At 37.2% G+C, this 20,000-nt stretch overlaps 3 protein-coding genes across 7 annotated transcripts in view; 1 reads left to right on the top strand and 2 right to left on the bottom strand.

Annotated features, from left to right (window-relative positions):
* Positions 1-944, bottom strand: part of LOC113662650 (rho-related GTP-binding protein RhoN-like) — a 9,862-nt gene extending 8,918 nt beyond the window's left edge. The window contains exon 1 of the mRNA XM_027177672.2: positions 598-944. Within this exon, the coding sequence (XP_027033473.1) occupies positions 598-714 (117 nt within the window). The 5' untranslated portion in view covers positions 715-944. The remainder of the gene's footprint in view (positions 1-597) is intronic.
* A 575-nt stretch (positions 945-1,519) lies between these two features.
* LOC113662647 lies at positions 1,520-9,861 on the bottom strand. Of its 3 annotated transcripts, none has more exons than XM_027177665.2 (9): positions 9,722-9,861; positions 8,796-8,986; positions 8,490-8,593; positions 8,093-8,287; positions 7,161-7,323; positions 3,815-6,483; positions 3,496-3,722; positions 3,199-3,231; positions 1,520-2,419 (listed from the first exon to the last, which is right to left on the bottom strand). In XM_027177665.2, the coding sequence occupies exons 2-9, from the start codon at positions 8,977-8,979 to the stop codon at positions 2,347-2,349; spliced, it is 3,648 nt and encodes a 1,215-aa protein (XP_027033466.1). In that variant the 5' UTR covers positions 8,980-8,986; positions 9,722-9,861; the 3' UTR covers positions 1,520-2,346. The 3 variants fall into 3 exon arrangements, with proteins under 3 accessions (XP_027033466.1, XP_027033465.1, XP_027033467.1); XM_027177664.2 differs by having other exon boundaries at positions 8,796-8,980; XM_027177666.2 differs by lacking the exon at positions 3,199-3,231 and having other exon boundaries at positions 8,796-8,980.
* A 3,118-nt stretch (positions 9,862-12,979) lies between these two features.
* The window catches only part of LOC113662539 (probable phosphatase phospho1), a 7,211-nt gene continuing 190 nt past the window's right edge, over positions 12,980-20,000 (top strand). The window contains exons 1-3 of one of the 3 annotated variants that reach the window (XM_027177460.2): positions 12,980-13,280; positions 14,243-14,361; positions 16,590-20,000. The exon at positions 16,590-20,000 is cut by the window's right edge and continues 190 nt beyond it. In XM_027177460.2, the coding sequence (XP_027033261.2) occupies positions 16,607-17,344 (738 nt within the window). In that variant the 5' untranslated portion in view covers positions 12,980-13,280; positions 14,243-14,361; positions 16,590-16,606 and the 3' untranslated portion in view covers positions 17,345-20,000. Of the gene's footprint in view, positions 13,281-14,117; positions 14,362-16,589 lie in introns of those variants that run through there. The other 2 variants (XM_027177461.2, XM_047817247.1) reach the window with 2 other exon arrangements.

Below are 20,000 nucleotides of genomic sequence, written 5' to 3'. Positions count from 1 at the left end.
CACTACTCCCCTCGCTCAATTCAGTTCTCTCTCTCTCTCTCTCTCTCGCTCTCACACACACACAGGAGAAGGGACAGACTGAATAAAGGCACAGTGTGTATACGTGTTAAAAAAAATTACATTCTCATTTTTGCATACTAACATCCTCTCTCTCCTTCTTTCTCTGTCACACACACACACAAACACACACAATGTGCCACTTTGTCTCTGTGCTTGTGTGACAGAGAGTCAGACAATGACTTTCACTGATCATTTACAGACTAACATCCTCTCACACACACACACACACACACACACACACACACACACACACACACTGTCACATTGTCCCCCTCTCTAGTTCTTTACAACAATTATACTATTGATGCTTATGCTTAAATGTATGTGAGTGTGTGTGTGATAAAGAGAGAAAGAGAGAGCAAGAGAACCTAGACATTCTCTCTCTCTCTCTCTCTCTCTCTCTCTCTCTCTCTCTCACACACACACACACACACACACACACAGACCGATTGCCACTCCCCCCCCCACCCCATCTTTCTCTCTGTCTCTCCATCCACTCCCCCCCTCCCTAGTTAAAGTGTGTTTGTGTGTCCTCACCTCTGGATACGAGTCCTTAGCGAACACGTGCAGCAGCGCGGTTTTCCCACAGCGCGAGTCTCCTACAACTACAACCTTACAGCGGCGCGCGACTCGGCTCTCCATCGCTAAACTCATCACCAGCCGATTCTGATGATCACCGCGTGCGTTAACGGTCCCAACACGCAGACGGAAAAAAAACTAAAGAAACTAAACCAACAAACCTCAACACTCGCCACCTCCCGTTTGTGCGTTTTAATCCTGAACGTGTGTTTTATTCGTTGTCATATCGCCCTAAACCTCACACCAACCTCAGCCGAGCAGGAGCGCGCGTCTCCCAGCTGTAGCTCGAGAGCATGAGAGTTTTGTAGTTCAAGTCAAAGACTCAGCGTCACGTGCCGCACAATTAGCCAATCAACCACCTGGATTATTCAGGGCTGCGATTATAATAGCGAAAATCCTTCATCTGCAAAAATACAGTATAAAGAGTCATGACTAGGCAATAATTAATATGGTATACTTCTTGAAATGGAAATTGAAATTATGAAATTAATCCTAACCCTAAACCAGGCATTTTGTTCCAGTCCCTTAGCCTTAAGGTCACGATTTGTCATTTTATCTACAAAAAAATCACTGGATTTTAATTCCATTTTTTTCACTCTTAATTTCACATTTCACTAATTTTTTTAGGACCGCTGTACTGGTGCTAGTGACTGAGCTCACACACTGTTCACTGTGGATCACCATAAAAAAGTAAATAAAATTGAAATGAAAAGCAGAATAAAAACTAAAGTAGAGCTTCCACGCCCCCTGCAGTTACACTACATAAGTTCATAAATATCAGTAAAACCTCAAAGAAATCTGTAGTTACTTTATCATTCACTGCCTTTTATTATTATAAGCTTTTTATAGTACATATTGATTATAAAAAACATTGAACAGGTCGAAGACGGAAGTGTTTATTCAGTTCACACAGAAACATGGCAGTAAACACTACCTTAAACACAATATATATTACTGTGAACCTCAAATCATGTTATACACCGACCCCCTGACCCACACACATCTTTCCATACTACTGACTTTTATTTACTATATATATCATATTTGAACACACTCAGTGTTGTATTTATGATAGTTCATATGCATATTTTGCTGAATTATCCATACTGTTCCTTTCAAACAGTAAATCACTTCAGGAATTTTAGAAGAAAGCTTGGTGCTGAAGATTGTAGCTGCATTCTGATGATTTTGATGTTTAATTACCCTCATCACTCTTATGGTGTTATTATTTTGTTAGTCATTAGTGAACCCAAAGCAGGAAAAGCAAAACACTATTTAAAAAATCCATGTAAAATCCAAGGACAAATCCATCTTAGCCAGAAGGCTTTGCTACACGTTGGTATAATTTGGCTATACTACTGTGCCAAAGCTGTGTTCTGTTATGTAAATAAGAAAATATTTCACAAATATAATACTTTAAATGCTAATGTATAAAGTATTAATTAAGCCATTCATCTTCGCTGTATCCAAGGATCCAGGATCTATCTTGAGAACACCAGGTGCAGAAAACACACCCCCAGACGTGACACCAGAACAGCTCAGGACACTATTCACACAGGGAACACTGAGCTCGGGGTCAAGCCATAATTCAACAGAAACCTGGTCAAGAGATTTAACTGTTTAACCCACAAAAATGAGTAAGGATTCTCTATACAATTCCGAGTCATTAGAGCAAGGCATGATAAAAAGAAGTCTTGGAAATAGCATTTAATCTCCGATTCCTGCTGCCTTCAACACCTCCTCCAAGCGTGTGATGTAGTTAAAGTCAGGATAGCCATTCCTACAATAAACAGTAGGAAAAACAGAATCAGAACATGGCATTCATAGTGTACACTTTTAGTTTTTCACTAGAGCTATGAGGCTAATCTAGCTAGTTAAATAAAAAAAACCCTGTATAATCTATTATATTCTGTTTAATTACCTGTGAATACAATGGGAATTTTGTGAATACAAACTTTTAACACTGTACAGATGGCCATCTTGGACAACTGAAATCAGGGAAAACTGGATGTTATGCAAATAAACTCAGATAAACTGATTATTTGCAAAATGGTAGGCGCTACATTCTTCTGTTTACTGCTTATTATTGTTGTCCTGTGATAACAAAACACATAACCATGCAAGAATACCTGCAATCAAAGAGCTGTTCTTGTATAATGAGACTGTTGGCTTTGTAGGCCATGAAGAGACATGTGGGCTTTATTTAATGACATTCTTAGTGCAAACACATGCATCACAATGCTTAACTAATTATAGAGCTCCAGTCCTGTGAAAGTCTGGTTTTATATGTCAGTAACCAACAATCCATTCCCTGCCATCACAAAAACTAAAAACAGAAAGTACAAGAAACAACCAGGTTACATGTGATGAGGTTCCGAGAGCGTATAGCTTCCACACATAATGTGGTTGGGTTAACGTGCACCAGAGGAGAGGTCTGTTTTGAACTTGAAGTATAATAAAATAAACACGTATACACATAAATCCATTCACAGCATCAACACATTTTAGACATCTTTTTTTACAGAAAGCATAAATGAAAATTTGAAAAATGTTTCTTACACTTTTAGCTTTCCCTCTGGTCCATGGAGCCTCCTTTATGAAAATAAATTACTTAAAAGCATATAGTTTATTAAGCTGATGATTTGCTACAGACATTACAAGGGGTGATGTTGAGAACAGAGTTGCTGAACAACAGAATTATTTTAAGGTTTGCTTGGTTGAGTCTGACAAATTAGTTTCTCGCAAACCACTGTTCTATGTGCTAAAGTTGCCTTTCAGCAGAAGGAAAATTAGCAAAAAAGTTAAAAAGTCATTCTAGTTGAAGACACCAGCATAAAGAGTGCTGGTAATACTCACTTAGAGGTGCCCCCTTCTGTCTTGGTTTTATGAGGAATGCTGCCCCAGACCACTGTTCCTTCTCTGTTTCCATCATCATCTGCAGATGCTACTTTCACTGTGAAGGTGAGTCCTTTGTAAAAAGCTTTCTTCAGAAGAGGCAGAAGCTTTGTAGTGGTTTTGTTATACGGTAAAAAGGCTTCAAATCTGTTGCCCTTGAAAGGTTCCCCTGGGTATGGATGATCCTCCTGTGGACAGACCAGCCCATGAATATGTGGAAAATTTCACCACAATCTGGCACAGGATATAAGGTATAGAAAGATTTTTATAAAAGTCTTACCCCTTGAATACCATTGGGTATATCGTAGATAATCCTTAGCGTCGTGTCTCTGTTAAATCCAGGAATTGTTATTGTTGATTCTTGAACAGTCATGGTACCTTTAATACCAGAAGTCATACAGATTCTGCAGTTGTTATGAACTTCTTCACACTTGGGGCAAGAGATAAAGCCACATGCTGCTTGTTTAACAGTGCTGTGCTCTTTTTCACACACATAGCATAAAAGAAGGCTCTGATTTTCATTTGCCTGGGATGGCATGGTGTTGTTCTTAGGATCTGAAACTCCAGGTAATGCCTGAGAATCAGTCATTTGGTCCACTGAAATGCTTGAATTTATTTGATCAATAAATGTTTCCTTGCTCTGAGCAGTAGTAATTGTTTGGTCTCTGTTCAGCTCACCATCTGCTTTATCTTGCCTCGTGGCAGAGATGATGATACTACCAGATGAGGTTTCTCTGGTCTCAATGTTCATGGTCCCACCATTGTCCTGCGTTAAGTTAGAATCTTTGTCATCCAACTGTTCCAACATTTTCTTTTGTTTCATCTTCTTCTGGCTCCTGCTTTGATTGACTTGTTCTCTGGCATCTGCAGTTTGGTTACTTAAAACCTGAGGAAACTTTTTTGAGGAACCAGCAACACTTTGGTCAGATATTTTAGATAGATCTTTCATAATGATGTCAGCATGTGGTTTTGCTGGGGTTGTTGGCTGTGGGGCAAGTAAGTTTAAGTCAGTTTCATGTGCTTTGCTGATATGTAAACTATCTGAATTGGGAGACAGTTCATTCTCCAACCTTTTCCCCCCTTCTTGGAAGACCTTTGCCATAGTGTCCTGAACTTCATCACACAATGCTTTAGGGCCAATGATTATTATATCAGTGGACATTACTAGGATTTTAACCATCTTATAGCGCTGTCTCAATACTGTACACAGCTCTATCAAGATCTTATCCTTGTTGCATGACAGTCCGAACTTGCACAGTGGTAGTGTTCTTGCGTCAAAGTCCATTTCAGCTGTAGCAATGAGACTCTTCAAACCACTGTAACATTCACTGACCTTTTGCGAGTCTATACCTCTTAGACACAATGTGATGTCTTCCTTATCCAATTTCTCTTTAACTTGCAGGTCAGATGTCAAATTCTCAATTTCAGTATTATAAATTGACGTAAGGTAAAGCCACAGCCTAAAAGGCAAAACTAAATCCATAGCAACAATTTCCCTTGTCTCAGAATTTTGGCTTATTCCCTTTTGTCCAGCAGATACATCTACAGCTATTTGCATTGCTTCCTCAACCTTTTTCATCCTGCCGCTGAAGCTACTGGACATACTCAGGGTTGATTCTGAAGGCATGATGGGGAAGCTACTGGCCCCCTGATCTACAGTCAAACAAGCTGGAGTCATTATAGGCTTCGATTTTGACATCTTGTCACCTTTTAGTTCTTCACTGTCTATTGTGCTTGTGGTGATTTGTGCACTCACACCACTATGTAAAGTGTGTGGATTAATATTCTTTGTTGACTTTATAAGGGGAAGAGAGTGTGGCTGTCCACTATCACGGTTTTTTCTCTCCCTTACATATGCACCTTCATGGATTTTGGGAGCTTCCGATTTATAAGATGTTAAATCCTTTATGCCACTGTACATCTCTTTACTAAAATTGGCGGCCATTTTTCGCTCCTTCCCAGTCTCAGTTTGTTTGGACTTATACCCTTTACTTGACTTGATTTGTGTCTCTGAGTCAATCACCATTTCCCCTGAAATAATGTCTGACTTCAATAATTTTTCTTCTCTATCCAAAACAGAGTGTCGAGCAGAAGGCTTGGAAGAAGCAAAGAGAGAATCTGTGTATTTATTTTTGTCAAGCCAGCTATCAGTCTCTATCCATTTTAAATCACGTGGGACATGTTTCTCTTGTGAAACTTCAGTTCTTCTCAAATCGAATATGTCTTCTGTTGACTCTTCAATCTGGTCATCAACATTTTCCAGTTCAACAGAATCATGTCCTTTCTCACTAAAGTTCTTACTAGCAATCCATCTTTGGTTTGCATCTTGGTGGTCCTTCTTTGGCATGAATAGATCATGACAATCTGCACTTCCTTGTTTTGAGAAGGTACACTTGGAAGGAGAGGAAACAAACAGATGTTCAGAATGGATTTCTTTCTTCAAACCAAGCCCTCGCATATCAACAATAAAATGCTTAGCTTCAGATACGTCACTTTTACTTCCAACCATATACACATTCCTGTCGTCTTCATGGATCATTAGTTTCGGCAGCCTCTCCCTAAGGGACTCCAGAGCATGTGTGAGTTCCTTCTCTGGAATTCCACACTTATAAACATACTCCTTGCGTAAATGTGACTCTTTCTGCTGGTAGAGATGTGCCAAATCTTCATGGGCCTTTATAACAGAACTCATGTCATGTGAAGACAGGGCTGTTTTTGGTTTGAGATACAAAGTCGTGATGTCGTCACAGTTCACATCCAGAACTTCTACCTTGTGCCGCCGAAGGATGCTCTGGTACTCTGTTGAGTATTGATGGAGATAACGGAAGATGTCCGAATCGACAATCAGGGAAAAGTCTTCAAACAAAGTTCCAATATCTGAGTCCCATTTGTTTTCTGTCAAAGCTGAATGTGAAGTGTGATTGCTGGAACTACTTAGCAGAGGAAAACCTGTGAAGAACAATCACATAGTTCACATTGCTCTGTGCTATGCTCAGTTGCATAAAGACAAACTCTGCTTTGATTTTTCACATCACTTGCCCTGCCCACTTTTCTGTTGCTATTGGTGGCTTTGTGTCCTTGTACTGTAAATGTCCAGCTCTGAATGAAGACCTGGTTTATGGACATTTAGTTGTGTCATGTTGCTGCAGATGTAAATGCATGTGAGGTCTGAGTACAAACCACACATTCATGAAAAACTGTCTCTTTAATTTTTCAGCTTTTCTATACTTTGTTCTCATTGTAAGATGAAGTTTAAGTCTATGCTGGTCCTATTTAGAGAAGCTGTAATGTTATTATTAATGCTAATATTATAGAATAGAATTGTTTTTCTTGTTGAATCGACACCTTATTCATCGTTAAATTCCTCTAAGTTGTTTATGATATTATTAATATTATATAATATTATCTGTTTAAATTGATATCCACAAAATAAGTGTATTCCGGTTGTCACTTAAGCAGCTATAAACAGGATTAATTTTATTAATTATAAAAATGCTTTTTGTCCAAAAAGAAGTGCAAACTCTTTTGTCCAGAATATACTGGAAAACTTCAAGTTACATATTATATTGAATAAAATTAATTATTAAGATTAAAGTAATGGATTATAATTAGAGGAATGTGAATACCTGTTTTCCAACATTTACTCTCCAGGTCCAACTCTTCATTGTGTTTTACTACCCCAGTATCTTCATTTGCCCCTACTTGGCAGCTGGCAGATTCCGTCAGGGGTGAGTTATACATCTTTTTGCTTGCTGTCTTTGGATGTGCCTTATCACCTGAGCTCTGGTCCTGAATGAATATTGTTATTTTATCATTTTCATTATTGTTAGAGCTGATAAGCATACATCAACTTTAACAGCTTTCAGTATGCCATGATATCTGCTTCCAGAGAGGGCGAGATGAAATTAACAGTGCATAAAACAATGGAGCAACAGTCTGAGGGTTATTATTTCAAGAGGAATCGTTAAGAGAAGTTTATTACAATAACACAGTTACTACAATAACACAGGAAGACTAAACTCAGCAGTTCTGAAGCTGGAGCTGCTTTAAAATCTATTTTATCAGAAAGTGTTAACACAACATAGCAATTCTTGTACAGGTTTATGTTAATACACTTGTTCTAATACTTTATTTTTTCAACAGCAACGGTTCATTCATAGGGACATGATCTGATGAACTTTTCTGTAAGGAGATGTTTATTTAACATTTATTAAAAGAGTCTCCAGTGGCAGAGGTAAAGCTGTAACTTTATGTTTTTCAACATTTTGTCTTTGTAACAAAAATGGCTGAGGGAATCACCAGTTTTTAGCTGCTATGACGTTAGTGACAACAGGATCTCACTGGTTTTACACATGTCCAAAATCATTAAATGCTGTCGAATAAGAGGAATTAAATGCTTGTTATTATAGGAAAGTAATCAACTAACAGCATTAGGAACTCTGCTTCATCACTTTTACATGGAGAGATTGTAAAGATTTTAAGCACATCATGACTACATTAGTTCATAATATCATAGTTCCCGTAGCTGCACTTAAATAAATGTGAAGACGATTTCTACCTGTTTCTCTAGAGACCCCAGCACAAGGCTGCTGAGTGATTGAACCTCACTGTAGCGTCCTTTCAGAGTGTACAGTTCTTTCTGGAAGTCGTAAACCATCTGGACTCCTGGAAAACTTTTATGCAAAGACAAAAGAGTGTTTTTCCCTCCTGGGATTTTCTTGTGGTCCACCAGTAGTGACATATACAACAGGACCTGAGGACGAGGAGGAGGAAGAATTAAAAAGAGAAAATTAACCCAGTTACTTTAAAAATGTTCTTCATGAGCTATGTTCAAGATACACTGCAATACTGTGAAGAGAAAGTGAGGAAGAGACAGAGAGAGAGACAGACAGACAGACAGAAATGAGTTATGACTGAATCTGAGTGAAACTGAATAAATATGGAACAGCTGTTACTTTGTCCACATTTGCTTCTTCACGATGAAGGCTCATGGTGATGTCATAGCTTTTGTCACTGACATTAAATACATGCTTTCCTTTCTGAGCAAGTCGTAAGGCAACTGTTAAAGAGAAAGCGAGAGTGAGAGAGAGAGTTATGTAAGATATATAAAAATTTCTATTTCTGTGTATAATTACTAAAATGTGTTAATGTGTAACTGGATAAAAGGTTATAATCTGAAATACATACTCAAATAAACCTCTACTGTTTTTATTCTGTCCATTACATAAAACAATATTGAATAGTTTTGAAGAAACTCTTACCTTCGCCTTCCTCAAATGTGATAAAGGCTGTTCCTGGCACCGTTTTGGAAACAGTGACCGCACTTATCTCACCTCCGCCATTCTTCTTACGCAGGAAATGGATCTGAAGTTTGTCAATGAGTCGATTCTCAGAAACGTCCACCGGCAGTCCGCTCACTCGAATCGTCCTCTCTTCACCAGCCATCCTGATCCAGCATAATTACAGAAAAGTAAAGTAAAAGAGTACCTATAAATCACATGCACTGTTTCATCCTTACCAAAACTTTATCTTTCTAAAGAAGGTTAATTTTCTGGGAAATTGTACTTAACAAATAATAGCTTACATATATTTGAAAAAAATAAACATGTTGGAAACACACTAAAAAGTCCTTCGTAGATCAGTGTATTTAAACACTATTAACAGCGTAGGTACATAAGAATAACACGTTTATTTCAGGAAACTACACAACATAATCAGGTTGATTATTTCCCTATAAGAGCACAAGACCTGAGTTTTATCCCTCGCTTATTACATTTACGGCAGTGAAGAAGACACCCTCATCCAGAGTGACTTACAGTTTATTACAATTTATACAACAGAGGGTTATGGGCCTTGCTTAGGGGCAGCTGGGATTCGAACTCATGACCTTCCAGTCAATAGTCTAACACCTTAACAAGTAGGCTACAACATCCCATTAGCCGCAGGGCTAACACAGGCGTAGAGAAAAAAATGCACCTGTACTGAGTTATATTTCTTAATATAAAAGAGACGTAAACATTTATTACAATGTTTATACCCAAAATATAGTAAAAGTCATTAATTTACCAACACACGTTAAAAACAAAATTAGCTCAGTGCTAACAAACGTCTGTTTAGAAATATCACCTATCTGCTTTAATTCACCTGCACCGTAATTACAATTCTTTTTTGTTAAAAAAGAGCTTACTTTAAAGTGAGAAGACTCGCAAAAACGTTTTTACACGCAAACACGTTTTTACGACGTTTTTTTCTTTTCTTTAGTGAAAGTCGCTACTTTGAGCAACAGGATTTGTTTTGTGAAAAAGGAAAGTGAAAGCGGCGCCTCGCGAGAACAGGACATGACGTAGGCATCTTATTTGCATATTAAATCCAAAGGTCAACAAAACAACAAAACCTTTATAATGTTTAATTTGTTATGAATTTGTAGAATAAAACTGTACACTGTTCCATTCTGTTTGGTTATTTTTATTTTTCATTTCCACATCTGCAGTGTAATGGGGTCCAGGCACTATTTTGCTGTGTTTTGGATTCGGATTTCATTTAAAGAAAAAGTTTAACATTTTACATATTGTACTTTTTATACTTACACATATTGTGCCTTACATAAATCTGCACTATTTTATTCATGAGTATCTATATATACACCCTACTGTACATTCTGCCTAATATGTCTCACACACACACACACACACACACACACACACACACACACACACACACACACACACACACACACACACACACACACACACACACACACACACACACACACACACACACACACACACACAATATATATATACGCGAACCTTGTGCTCCCTCTTGTGGTTCATTAAAGCATTGCAATCGAACTGAATTACTATAATAACAACGTACTGAAATTTCGCTCAAAAAGACGGAGACCACAATGAAAATCTGTTGGGTTTGCTTTTTATTTAAAATAAAAATAACAATTATTTATTTCTATTAAATTTTATTAAAAATTTCGAGCATGTCATATTTCGAGCATTTATATATATATATATATATATATATATATATATATATATATATATATATATATATATATATATATATATATTTACACACATATATATATTTACATATATATATGTATGTGTATCTATATATATATATACATATAAAAATCAGTAGACTATTTAGCTTGCACATTTAATGCCAAAACCTTATAACCTTCTACTTGTTGTTCATTTACAACAGTGTGTGCACATTTTTTTCAATGCCATAGCCTTAGAACAATTTACTTGTACTTTGAACTTAAAATTTACTTATACTTTTCAACATCTCTGCACTGCTATAGCTTTTATATTTATTTACTGTACATATATTTCCATATACAACTATATATATTACATGCTGTACATATGTTTACATATATATATATACATCCATACATACAGATAGATAGATAGATAGATAGATAGATAGATAGATAGATAGATAGATAGATAGATAGATAGATAGATAGATATTACATTCTTTACATATGATATATATATATATATATATATATATATATATATATATATATATATATATATATATATATATATATATATATATGCACTTGTCTATTTGAACAATTGCTATTCTTTGCACTTCTGGTAGATACCAAACTGCATATATATATATTATATATATATATATATATATATATATATATATATATATATATATATATATATATAAATGCTCGAAATATGACATGCTCGACATTTTTAATAAAATTTAATAGAAATAAATAATTGTTATTTTTATTTTAAATAAAAAGCAAACCCAACAGATTTTCATTGTGGTCTCAGTCTTTTGGAACGAAATTTCAGTACGTTGTTATTATAGTAATTCAGTTCGATTGCAATGCTTTAATGAACCACAAGAGGGAGCACAAGGTTCGCGTTTAGACAACCACGACTTCAAAAGCGTCCCAGTTTACACAGTTGATCCAAGAGTAATGTTAAGTAATGTTATTTTGGGATTGTTTTACTAACCATCAAACAAGACTGATGTCTTCAAGCCCAGGTTGATAAGATGAGAGAAGAGGCGATGAGGAAATGAGGAGGTTCTTGAATGTCTCATCTTTTGTATCATCTCAAGTCTCATTTCTTGTCTTATTTTATTTGCATCATCTTGTTTGGTTTATTCTTTGTTCCATGTCATGTCTCATTTTGACTGTTTAGCTTTTTACATTGTTTTTGTTTTTGTCCACTGGCTGCACAACTTTAAGATTTTTGTGACATTGCATTGAAGATCAGTCCACATTTCTACAGTACAGTTTACTGGGTAAGTGAAGGTGACTTGGCAGGTAGGTAACCTGATACAGGGTGCTGATTTGCAGATGGGTTTTAGATTCCTGTATTATTTAGAAGCAGGGGAGTGCTTACAAGGTGTAGGTTAGGGTGCTGTAAGGTCTGGGAAGCCTGGAATCATATGCGAGTATTCAAATCGAGACAATGACACGAACAGGCCTGTTGGCAATAGGAGAGATGTAGGCGTTTGAGAGGCAGCCAACCATTTATAACTTCACCCATGAGTTGAATGTGTATGCTAGTCAGCAAGCATCAATTTCAGAGACAAACCTGTGTTTATCTCTCTGTTTATCTAATTAACACCAGAGCACAGTACAGATACTGCTGGAGTCTGGAGTAAGAACAGTGCTATTTAAATAAACATTTCAGGATTAAGTGCTTACACACACACACACACACACACACACACACACACACACACACACACACACACACACACACACACACACACACACACACACCACATACACTTGCACTCATGGTGTCCTTTTACAGTAACACATGGATGTTCTTTAGATCAGACCACTGATTCAGCAACGTCCCCTATTTTTAGGCTGTGTTGTGATCTTGATCCTGCACACACACACACACACACACACACACACACACACACACACACACACACACACACACACACACACACACACACACACACACACACACACACACACACACACACACACACACACACACACGCATGTACACACTTATACACACATGCATAGACACACATCAGTTACACTCACACATACAAATATCTCTTTCACACACATGCATCATACACAGACACAAACACACACACATTTGTCTAGCTTTGCCTACAATTTTGTACAGCATAAGTGTTTATCTGCTAATGGAAAGAGATCTATGAGATCTATGAGCCTTCATATTCTTGTTTGAGGTTCCACTGTCCTTCACATAGCTGGAACAGTTACAGGGCTGGACAAGCTCTAGGCAGAAATGTTGAAGCCGTTAGATAAGGTTGGGGTCATGTGTTTAAAACTCTTGTGTAATCTGGAATGGATATTTGATGGTTACACTACCTTTGGACTGGAGTTCAGATTAGTGTGTTCAACTAATAATTAAATTACAGATTACAGCCTCCAAAGATAAAGTCACCAGGATTCTGGTGGAATGATTCTGGAGGAACTTGGCGAGTTCCTTAGGATGTGTGGAAGAGTAGACAAGCTCTTGATCAACTTTGAAAGATCAAGAGAGTGTACTTACTACAGGAGTACTGCAGAAGCTGGTGCTGAGTGATAATTGATAGAGCAAGAGTATATCTTGTCTTGACTCCTGTTTATAGTTTTCTTGGAGAGGATATCAAGGCACAGCCAAGCTTGGAGCAGTGTTCAGTATAATGGATCATTCCGCAGAACCTTAGAGTAGAGATGTTGGTCTTCCGAACTGTGAGGAGCAGTTGAGTTTTTTTAAATTTATTTATTTATTTATTTATTTATTTATTTATTTATTTATTTATTTATTTATTTATTTTTATGCTTATACACTTTTTTTAAACCTTTGGTTCTTATATTTATGCTGCTTCTCTTTATTATTTCTATGCACCAACACACCAAGGTAAATTCTAAAGTACATGCCAATAAACCCGATTCTGATTCTGATTGAGAAAAGAAACAATAAACAAACCAATCAATACAGCAACAAAATGCATTGAAAAATATACAAATAGACACCTGTTTATTATTTTTAATAAACACTAACCAGCACATGAAAAACCCAATTAATGGTAAAGCTGCAAAGCTGCTAGAGTAGATAATGAGTATATGACTTGAATCTTGATTGTTGTTTGAAATGTGCTCAGAGATTAGATTATCTCAAAACACATTTATATTAGGACAATATAAGAGACAATTGTACATGGAGGTCACAAGCACAAAGGTTGTCAGCACGGCTCAATTAAAAACCACCTTTAATCTAGGCAAGGTCATCATTTCATGTACTGTGTCTTTGTGTGTGTGCTTGTGTGTGCTTGTGTGTGTGTGTGTGTGTGTGTGCATTATTGTTATGAGAGAGATTGCTAAATAAATCAAACCTATTATTAGTATAATATTTATAATTTTTATTATTAATTATTATTATTTAGCCCTACCTTTTATAATGCACTAGTTTAGTTTATGTTTCCAGTATAGTGAATAAAGAGTGTGGATTTGGGTTAATGATGGTTTTAAATAATGTGTGTGTGTTATTTATTTATTTGTCAGTTTTTTTTGGTTTGTATTGTTCTTCTATCTATCTATCTATCTATCTATCTATCTATCTATCTATCTATCTCTGTCTCTCTATCTCTGTCTATCTATATTAGTATTTTAGTGTTTATATATTAACTAAATTCTCACTAATGTCAATATTTATGACGTCAGTCGACGCACTGTCGCGGCGCGAGTCTGTCGTCATCAGCCCCTCCTCGCGCACAGTCCGATGCGCTAGCGATGTCCCGGAGCTCGCGCGCCGCAGCACAGAACAGCGCGACCTTCAACCGGTACAGTTAATACTGTTCATTTATCGCTACCGTTATTCTGCTCTTTCCGGTTTGTTCTTGATTATTGAAGTGTGTCATTCTCTCTCTCTCTCTCTCTCTCTCTCTCTCTCTCTCTCTCTCTCTCTCGCTCTCTCTCGCTCTCTCTCCCTCTCTCCGTGTGTGTGTGTGTGTGTGTGTTTTGAGGAGGGGTGTCTTTTCAGTGCACGCGCTGTACGGCATTGCAGGCTTCATTACGGCGCGCGCTCACGTTTCCGGTCACATATACACACTGAATAGATATCGATGAGTTGCCAATAATTTTAGGGGTCCAAGCACGGATGCAGCTAAAACCTGACAGGAATGGTGCTGTAATTGATTCTGTTATTCTTTCTAGGGTGTATGATGCTACACACTGAAGGAATTTTGGGTTTGATGAACATGAGACGATAAATCTGCATTTATATTAAACACCATAGGACCTAGCGCCTTATGTTTGAACCCACACATATCTCAGGTGATCAAAAGCACAGAAGCATGTGAGTGACAGGTGTTTGTTGGTGTCCAGGTTTGTTCTGTTAGATTGATAGTTTTAACAGTTAATAGTTTTGAATGTTTACTCTGGGTCTGAAGTTTCACTCTTAAGACTGCATTTGCTGTTAAAAAGGAAAAACCAACATGAAGACCAGAGGGCTGTCTATGGGAGAAAAGGAAACCATGTTAAAGCTGAGAAACGAGACAAACTCCATCAGAGCCACTACACAAACACTGAGCATAGACAATACAACAATAAATGTCGTTCATGCTTCTGGAACATTCTCTCTAGTCTTTACTTATGATGGAGCTCACAATATTAGCAGCAGAATGAATTCAGAAGTCTGAGAATTTATAGAGAAATCTGCATCCAATCTTATCAGGAGGAACTTCATCAAGCAGAAAGAAAACGGTTCAAAACACACACTTACACTTAACACAGGACTTCATCAGGAGGAAAAGTGGAAGATTTTAGACTGGAAGTCAAGCAGCAGACCTGAACCCAACTGAGCAGCATTTTACCTCCTGAAAAGGAGATTGACAGGAGAATCCCCTGAAACACATCTGAGCTGAAAAAAGCTGCACTACAAACCTGTAAAAGCAGCAAAGAAGAAAAATGCTGAAGTTCTGATCTATCGTCTCATATTAATCTTTTGATCTCAAAACCAGATGTGCTACTGTAGAGCAGATGAAAAGGAACCGACATTGTCTTCCAATACTTTTGTATTGTTTTATGTACTTTCGGTATTGTTAATATACAAAAACAAGAAACATTGCATTATTTGGAACTCTTATGAGATTCTTTGCCTTGATGATCATTTAGTTGGGTTCTGTAGCTTTGCATGTCTGCTGATCTCTTCATTCGCTGTAGGGAATATACACAAACCTTGAAAGTTAGATTTTGTGTGGTTTATCTAGCACAGCACTTATATTATTTGGACTGATTAAGAAACCGACAGCCAGTTAAAGCTGATTAGCAACTATTCACCCCATAAACTAAATTATTTGACTGTTTGCCTTGAAGTCTTTCTGCTTATAACCTAATGTGTATGTGCTACAATTATGAGTTATTTATATTTCAAGCATTTGGCAGAAACCCTTATCCAGAGCGACTTACATTTTATCTGTCTATGCAACTTAGCATTTATAATTCATGCTCAGGGGCCCAGCAAAGCAGCTGGGTAGATTAATGGTCCAACACTTGGTTACCACTAAGTTACCACATCCCCAGTTTATTTAGCTTTCATCTTAATCATTAATGTTGAATCAAATCAGAAACTTTATGCCTTTTTTGCCCATAACATTTCCATATTTTTTGACAAGGGCTGATATATATAGGGTTTTTCAGAAATGCATCATACACTGATCTGGGTCCCCCAGATGTGAATTATACTCATATGTAATGTCAAAGTCAAACACACACCTATTAGAGGGAAGGGGATGGGGCTTCCTGTGTGTGTGAGTTCATATCAGCGAGTTGAAAACACCTACAGTGTTAATGATTCTGGATTGTCGACATGTCGATTGACTAAAGATCATTTTGTAGTGTTATGTGTGAGACTGATTTCCTAATCATATTGATTAATGATGATGTCATCTGAATGTAGCGTTCTGTCATGTAATTTCTTGGATCTAGAACATGACATGGACAATAATGAATAACAATCATGCAACAACCAAGATCATTCCTAAATATTTTTGTCCCTTTATTTGTGCAGAGAGGAAAACGAGCAACATGGCCAACCGCTTCCTGTTTTTCTTTGACTTTGACGAGACGCTGATCAACGAGAACAGCGACAACTCTGTGGTCCGTGCCATGCCGTTCCAGAAGCTTCCCGCATCCCTGAGCAAGACTCACCACCCTAGATTCTTCCTGGAGCACTCGCAGCAGATCATGACATTCCTAAACGAGAGCGGTGTCACTGAGGATGCCATCCGGGCCGCAATCCAACAAATCCCGGCTTCTCCAGGTGGAGCAGCACTTCTTGACTTCCTGTTGTCTCAGGATGACTTTGAGTGTGTCGTCGTCTCAGATGCAAACTCATACTTTATCGAGACTTGGTTACGACATGCCAGAGCTCAGAATCTTTTCACCAAGGTTTTCACCAATCCGGCAGAATTCAACACAAATGGACGCCTCGTCCTGCGCCCGTTTCACTCCCATTCCTGCCCTAGGTGCCCAGAAAACATGTGCAAGCAGGTCATCCTGAGAGAGTATGCGAGCAAAAGGGCGAAGGAGCGAGGGGAACCTTTCCAAAAGGTATTTTATATGGGTGACGGAGAAAATGATATCTGCCCCACGTTAGTGTTGGGACAAAATGATACGGTTTTCCCCAGGAGAGGATTCACGATGCACAAGATCATCGAGGATCTACAGAAAACGCAGCCCGGTGTGTATAAACCAACTGTAGTGCCCTGGGACCGAGGCGAAGACGTGGTGGACTTCCTGAAGAAGGTCCTGCAGGAGAAATAATCTGCTGGAGCAGAAGAAGAGTGGAAGAATGAGGAGGAAGGAGGGAGATGAATTTACTGACAGATACGTATTACACAAACCAGCACCTGAGACATGATTAGCCTTGCATGAGCCCCGCTAATACACCACACCAGAATAAACAAGGTCACTGCGTGTGTGTATGTGTTTATGTTTTGTGTGTTGTGTGTGTAGACTGAATGGCAATTTCATGAATGAGCAAATAACATTTATGTACTATAGCATGCAGACAAATGGCTTTCGGCTAAAGGCTAATGCAAAGTTATACTTTGTTAATGTCTTCCAGAATGCAAACACACACACACGCACACACACACACACACACACACACACACACACACACACACACACATAGAGGTCAGTATTAATAGCAAATCATGAATTCTAATATACACACATCCACACAGAGGCTAATTTCAAATGCTAATAATGATAATATAACTACCTTTTCTCTGTAGGCTCAAGCTAATGTCTCTCTCTCTCTCTCTCTCTCTCTCTCTCTCTCTCTGTCTCTCTCTGTCTCTCTCTCTCTCTCTCTCTCTCTGTGTTTTTCTCTCTGACATTCAGCCTACACACACACAAAACATACAGTAAACACACACACATACACACACACACACACACACACACACACACACACACACACACACACACACACACTTCTTGTATAGTGCTGTTTATCACCATGAAAATACTTCATAGAGATACTAAACATTGTAACAGAAAAAATGTAGGGCATAAACAAACATCACTGACTAAATGACGGTGCTCAGAGAAAATAAGAAAAATTTTTACTGCACTTACATCACGATTTTATACACGATTTTGACAGCCATGTTTCAGACATATTACAGATGTGTTCTTTGTTTTTGATTTGTAGTCATTGTGTTTTTTTGTGTTGACTAATGCTAAACAGAAGACGTTTTTCTAGCTAGCATCATTAGAAACCATACTACTAATTGGGTTTCATTTGTATTGCAATTTTAAGAGTAGACATCATTACAAAGGCGCAGTAAATCAAACAGTATTGACTGTTTTATAATGGAAAAAAAACTTGTTTTTTTTTTCATAGTCTCCTGTCGTATACCATTTCTCACTATCAATAAACGTGTACAGAGACTTTATTTAAAAAAACAAGAATTGGAAGGAAGCAGTATAGATTGTTGGGGTCTCTACTGGTTTGTAGTGGTGTTTAGTAGCAACCATTAAAATTCCTAATGGAATCTGACAGAAGAAGAGTCTGATGGAACCCTTTAAGGGCCTGTATGTGAAACGATTAGAGCTGAGTCAGGAATAAAACACTCGGTTACAGGAAAATAATCAGTCTTCTAATCTTTTCTGATCTCATTCTTTTCTCCTTACAACATACTTCATCTCCTTTTCTTCTTCTGTTGATTTGCTTTTCTGTATTTCATTTTTCTTCATTTTCATTGTTTTCTGCACTCACTTTTTTTTCTTGAAATCTTTCTGTCTCATCTTGAGTTTTCTGTCTTTTTGATCATTTAGATATTTGCTTTTAAAATCCTAATTTCTTAAATTTCTGATATCTTTTTTGTGTGTCATGCACATTTTTCACAACTTTATAAATGTATTATATTGTTATATATATATTTTTGTGGTTGCGGTTCCTCATCTTATTTTGTTTTTTCACCATCTCATCTTCTTTTCTTTTCTTTATCGGGTTTCCCACTTGTTATTGCGTCTCATTTGGACTTGTCTTGTTTTTGTTTGTTTTTTTTTATCTCAACTTGTGTTTCTTGTGTCATTTATTTATTTTTTACTAGTTTTTGTTTTCAATCTTGATTTCTTGATCTCATATTCCTCGTTGTATTCTCTCATTTTTTACTTTTCCTGTTCCTTATCATGTTTTGTTTTGTCTTTCTTCGTCTCGTTGTTCCTCATCTTATCTTGCTTTTTTCTTATCTTATCTTGTTTTTACCTTTACTGGCTTATCGGTTCTCACGTAGTTTCAATTTTCCTTGCCTCATCTTGTGTTTCCTCGTCTTGTTTTTCCTCTTCTAGTTTTACCACTTGAACTCCTGATGCTGACTTTGTAAGCAGAACATACTACAGGTGCTCAGATTTATTTATTTATTTTCTGAAGATCTTAATTTTTTTGTTCAGTAATCCTTCAAGTCCACGTGATCCCTTGTGAAACCAAAGTAGCTATTTAATAACAATTTATAGAATTATAACAATAAATAAAAATGTAAACTCTAATTATGGATTATAAAGCCATTATAACAAAGCATGAAAGAACAATTGTGTGTGTATGAAAATAGTTGTCGTATATTTAGTGTTTTGTGTATTGACCTTGCGGTGAAGATTTTAATGGCGTTAAAGGCGCGATATGGTTGAATGGCGACACCTCGTGGTAATGAATAAATATTACATTGTGAACTAAAAGTGTAAAAGATGCAGGAACTCTGACAATTATTGGGAAGCAGGATCACGTTTCATTTACAGCTAATAAATTATCATGCAAACGTTATAAAATATAAATCTTTCTCATTTTCTTTTCATTACAGAATTCTGTGCACTACGTAGCACACTAACAATCCCTTATTGTAAAGGAACACGGTCACTTTGTGTTATAAACACACTGTGAATATTTATTAACATGTTATTATGCTAATAT

The sequence above is a fragment of the Tachysurus fulvidraco genome, chromosome 8 (assembly GCF_022655615.1).
Source record: "Tachysurus fulvidraco isolate hzauxx_2018 chromosome 8, HZAU_PFXX_2.0, whole genome shotgun sequence".
Classification (NCBI taxonomy): Eukaryota; Metazoa; Chordata; class Actinopteri; order Siluriformes; family Bagridae; genus Tachysurus; species Tachysurus fulvidraco.
This window is presented reverse-complemented; position numbering and strand designations above follow the sequence as displayed.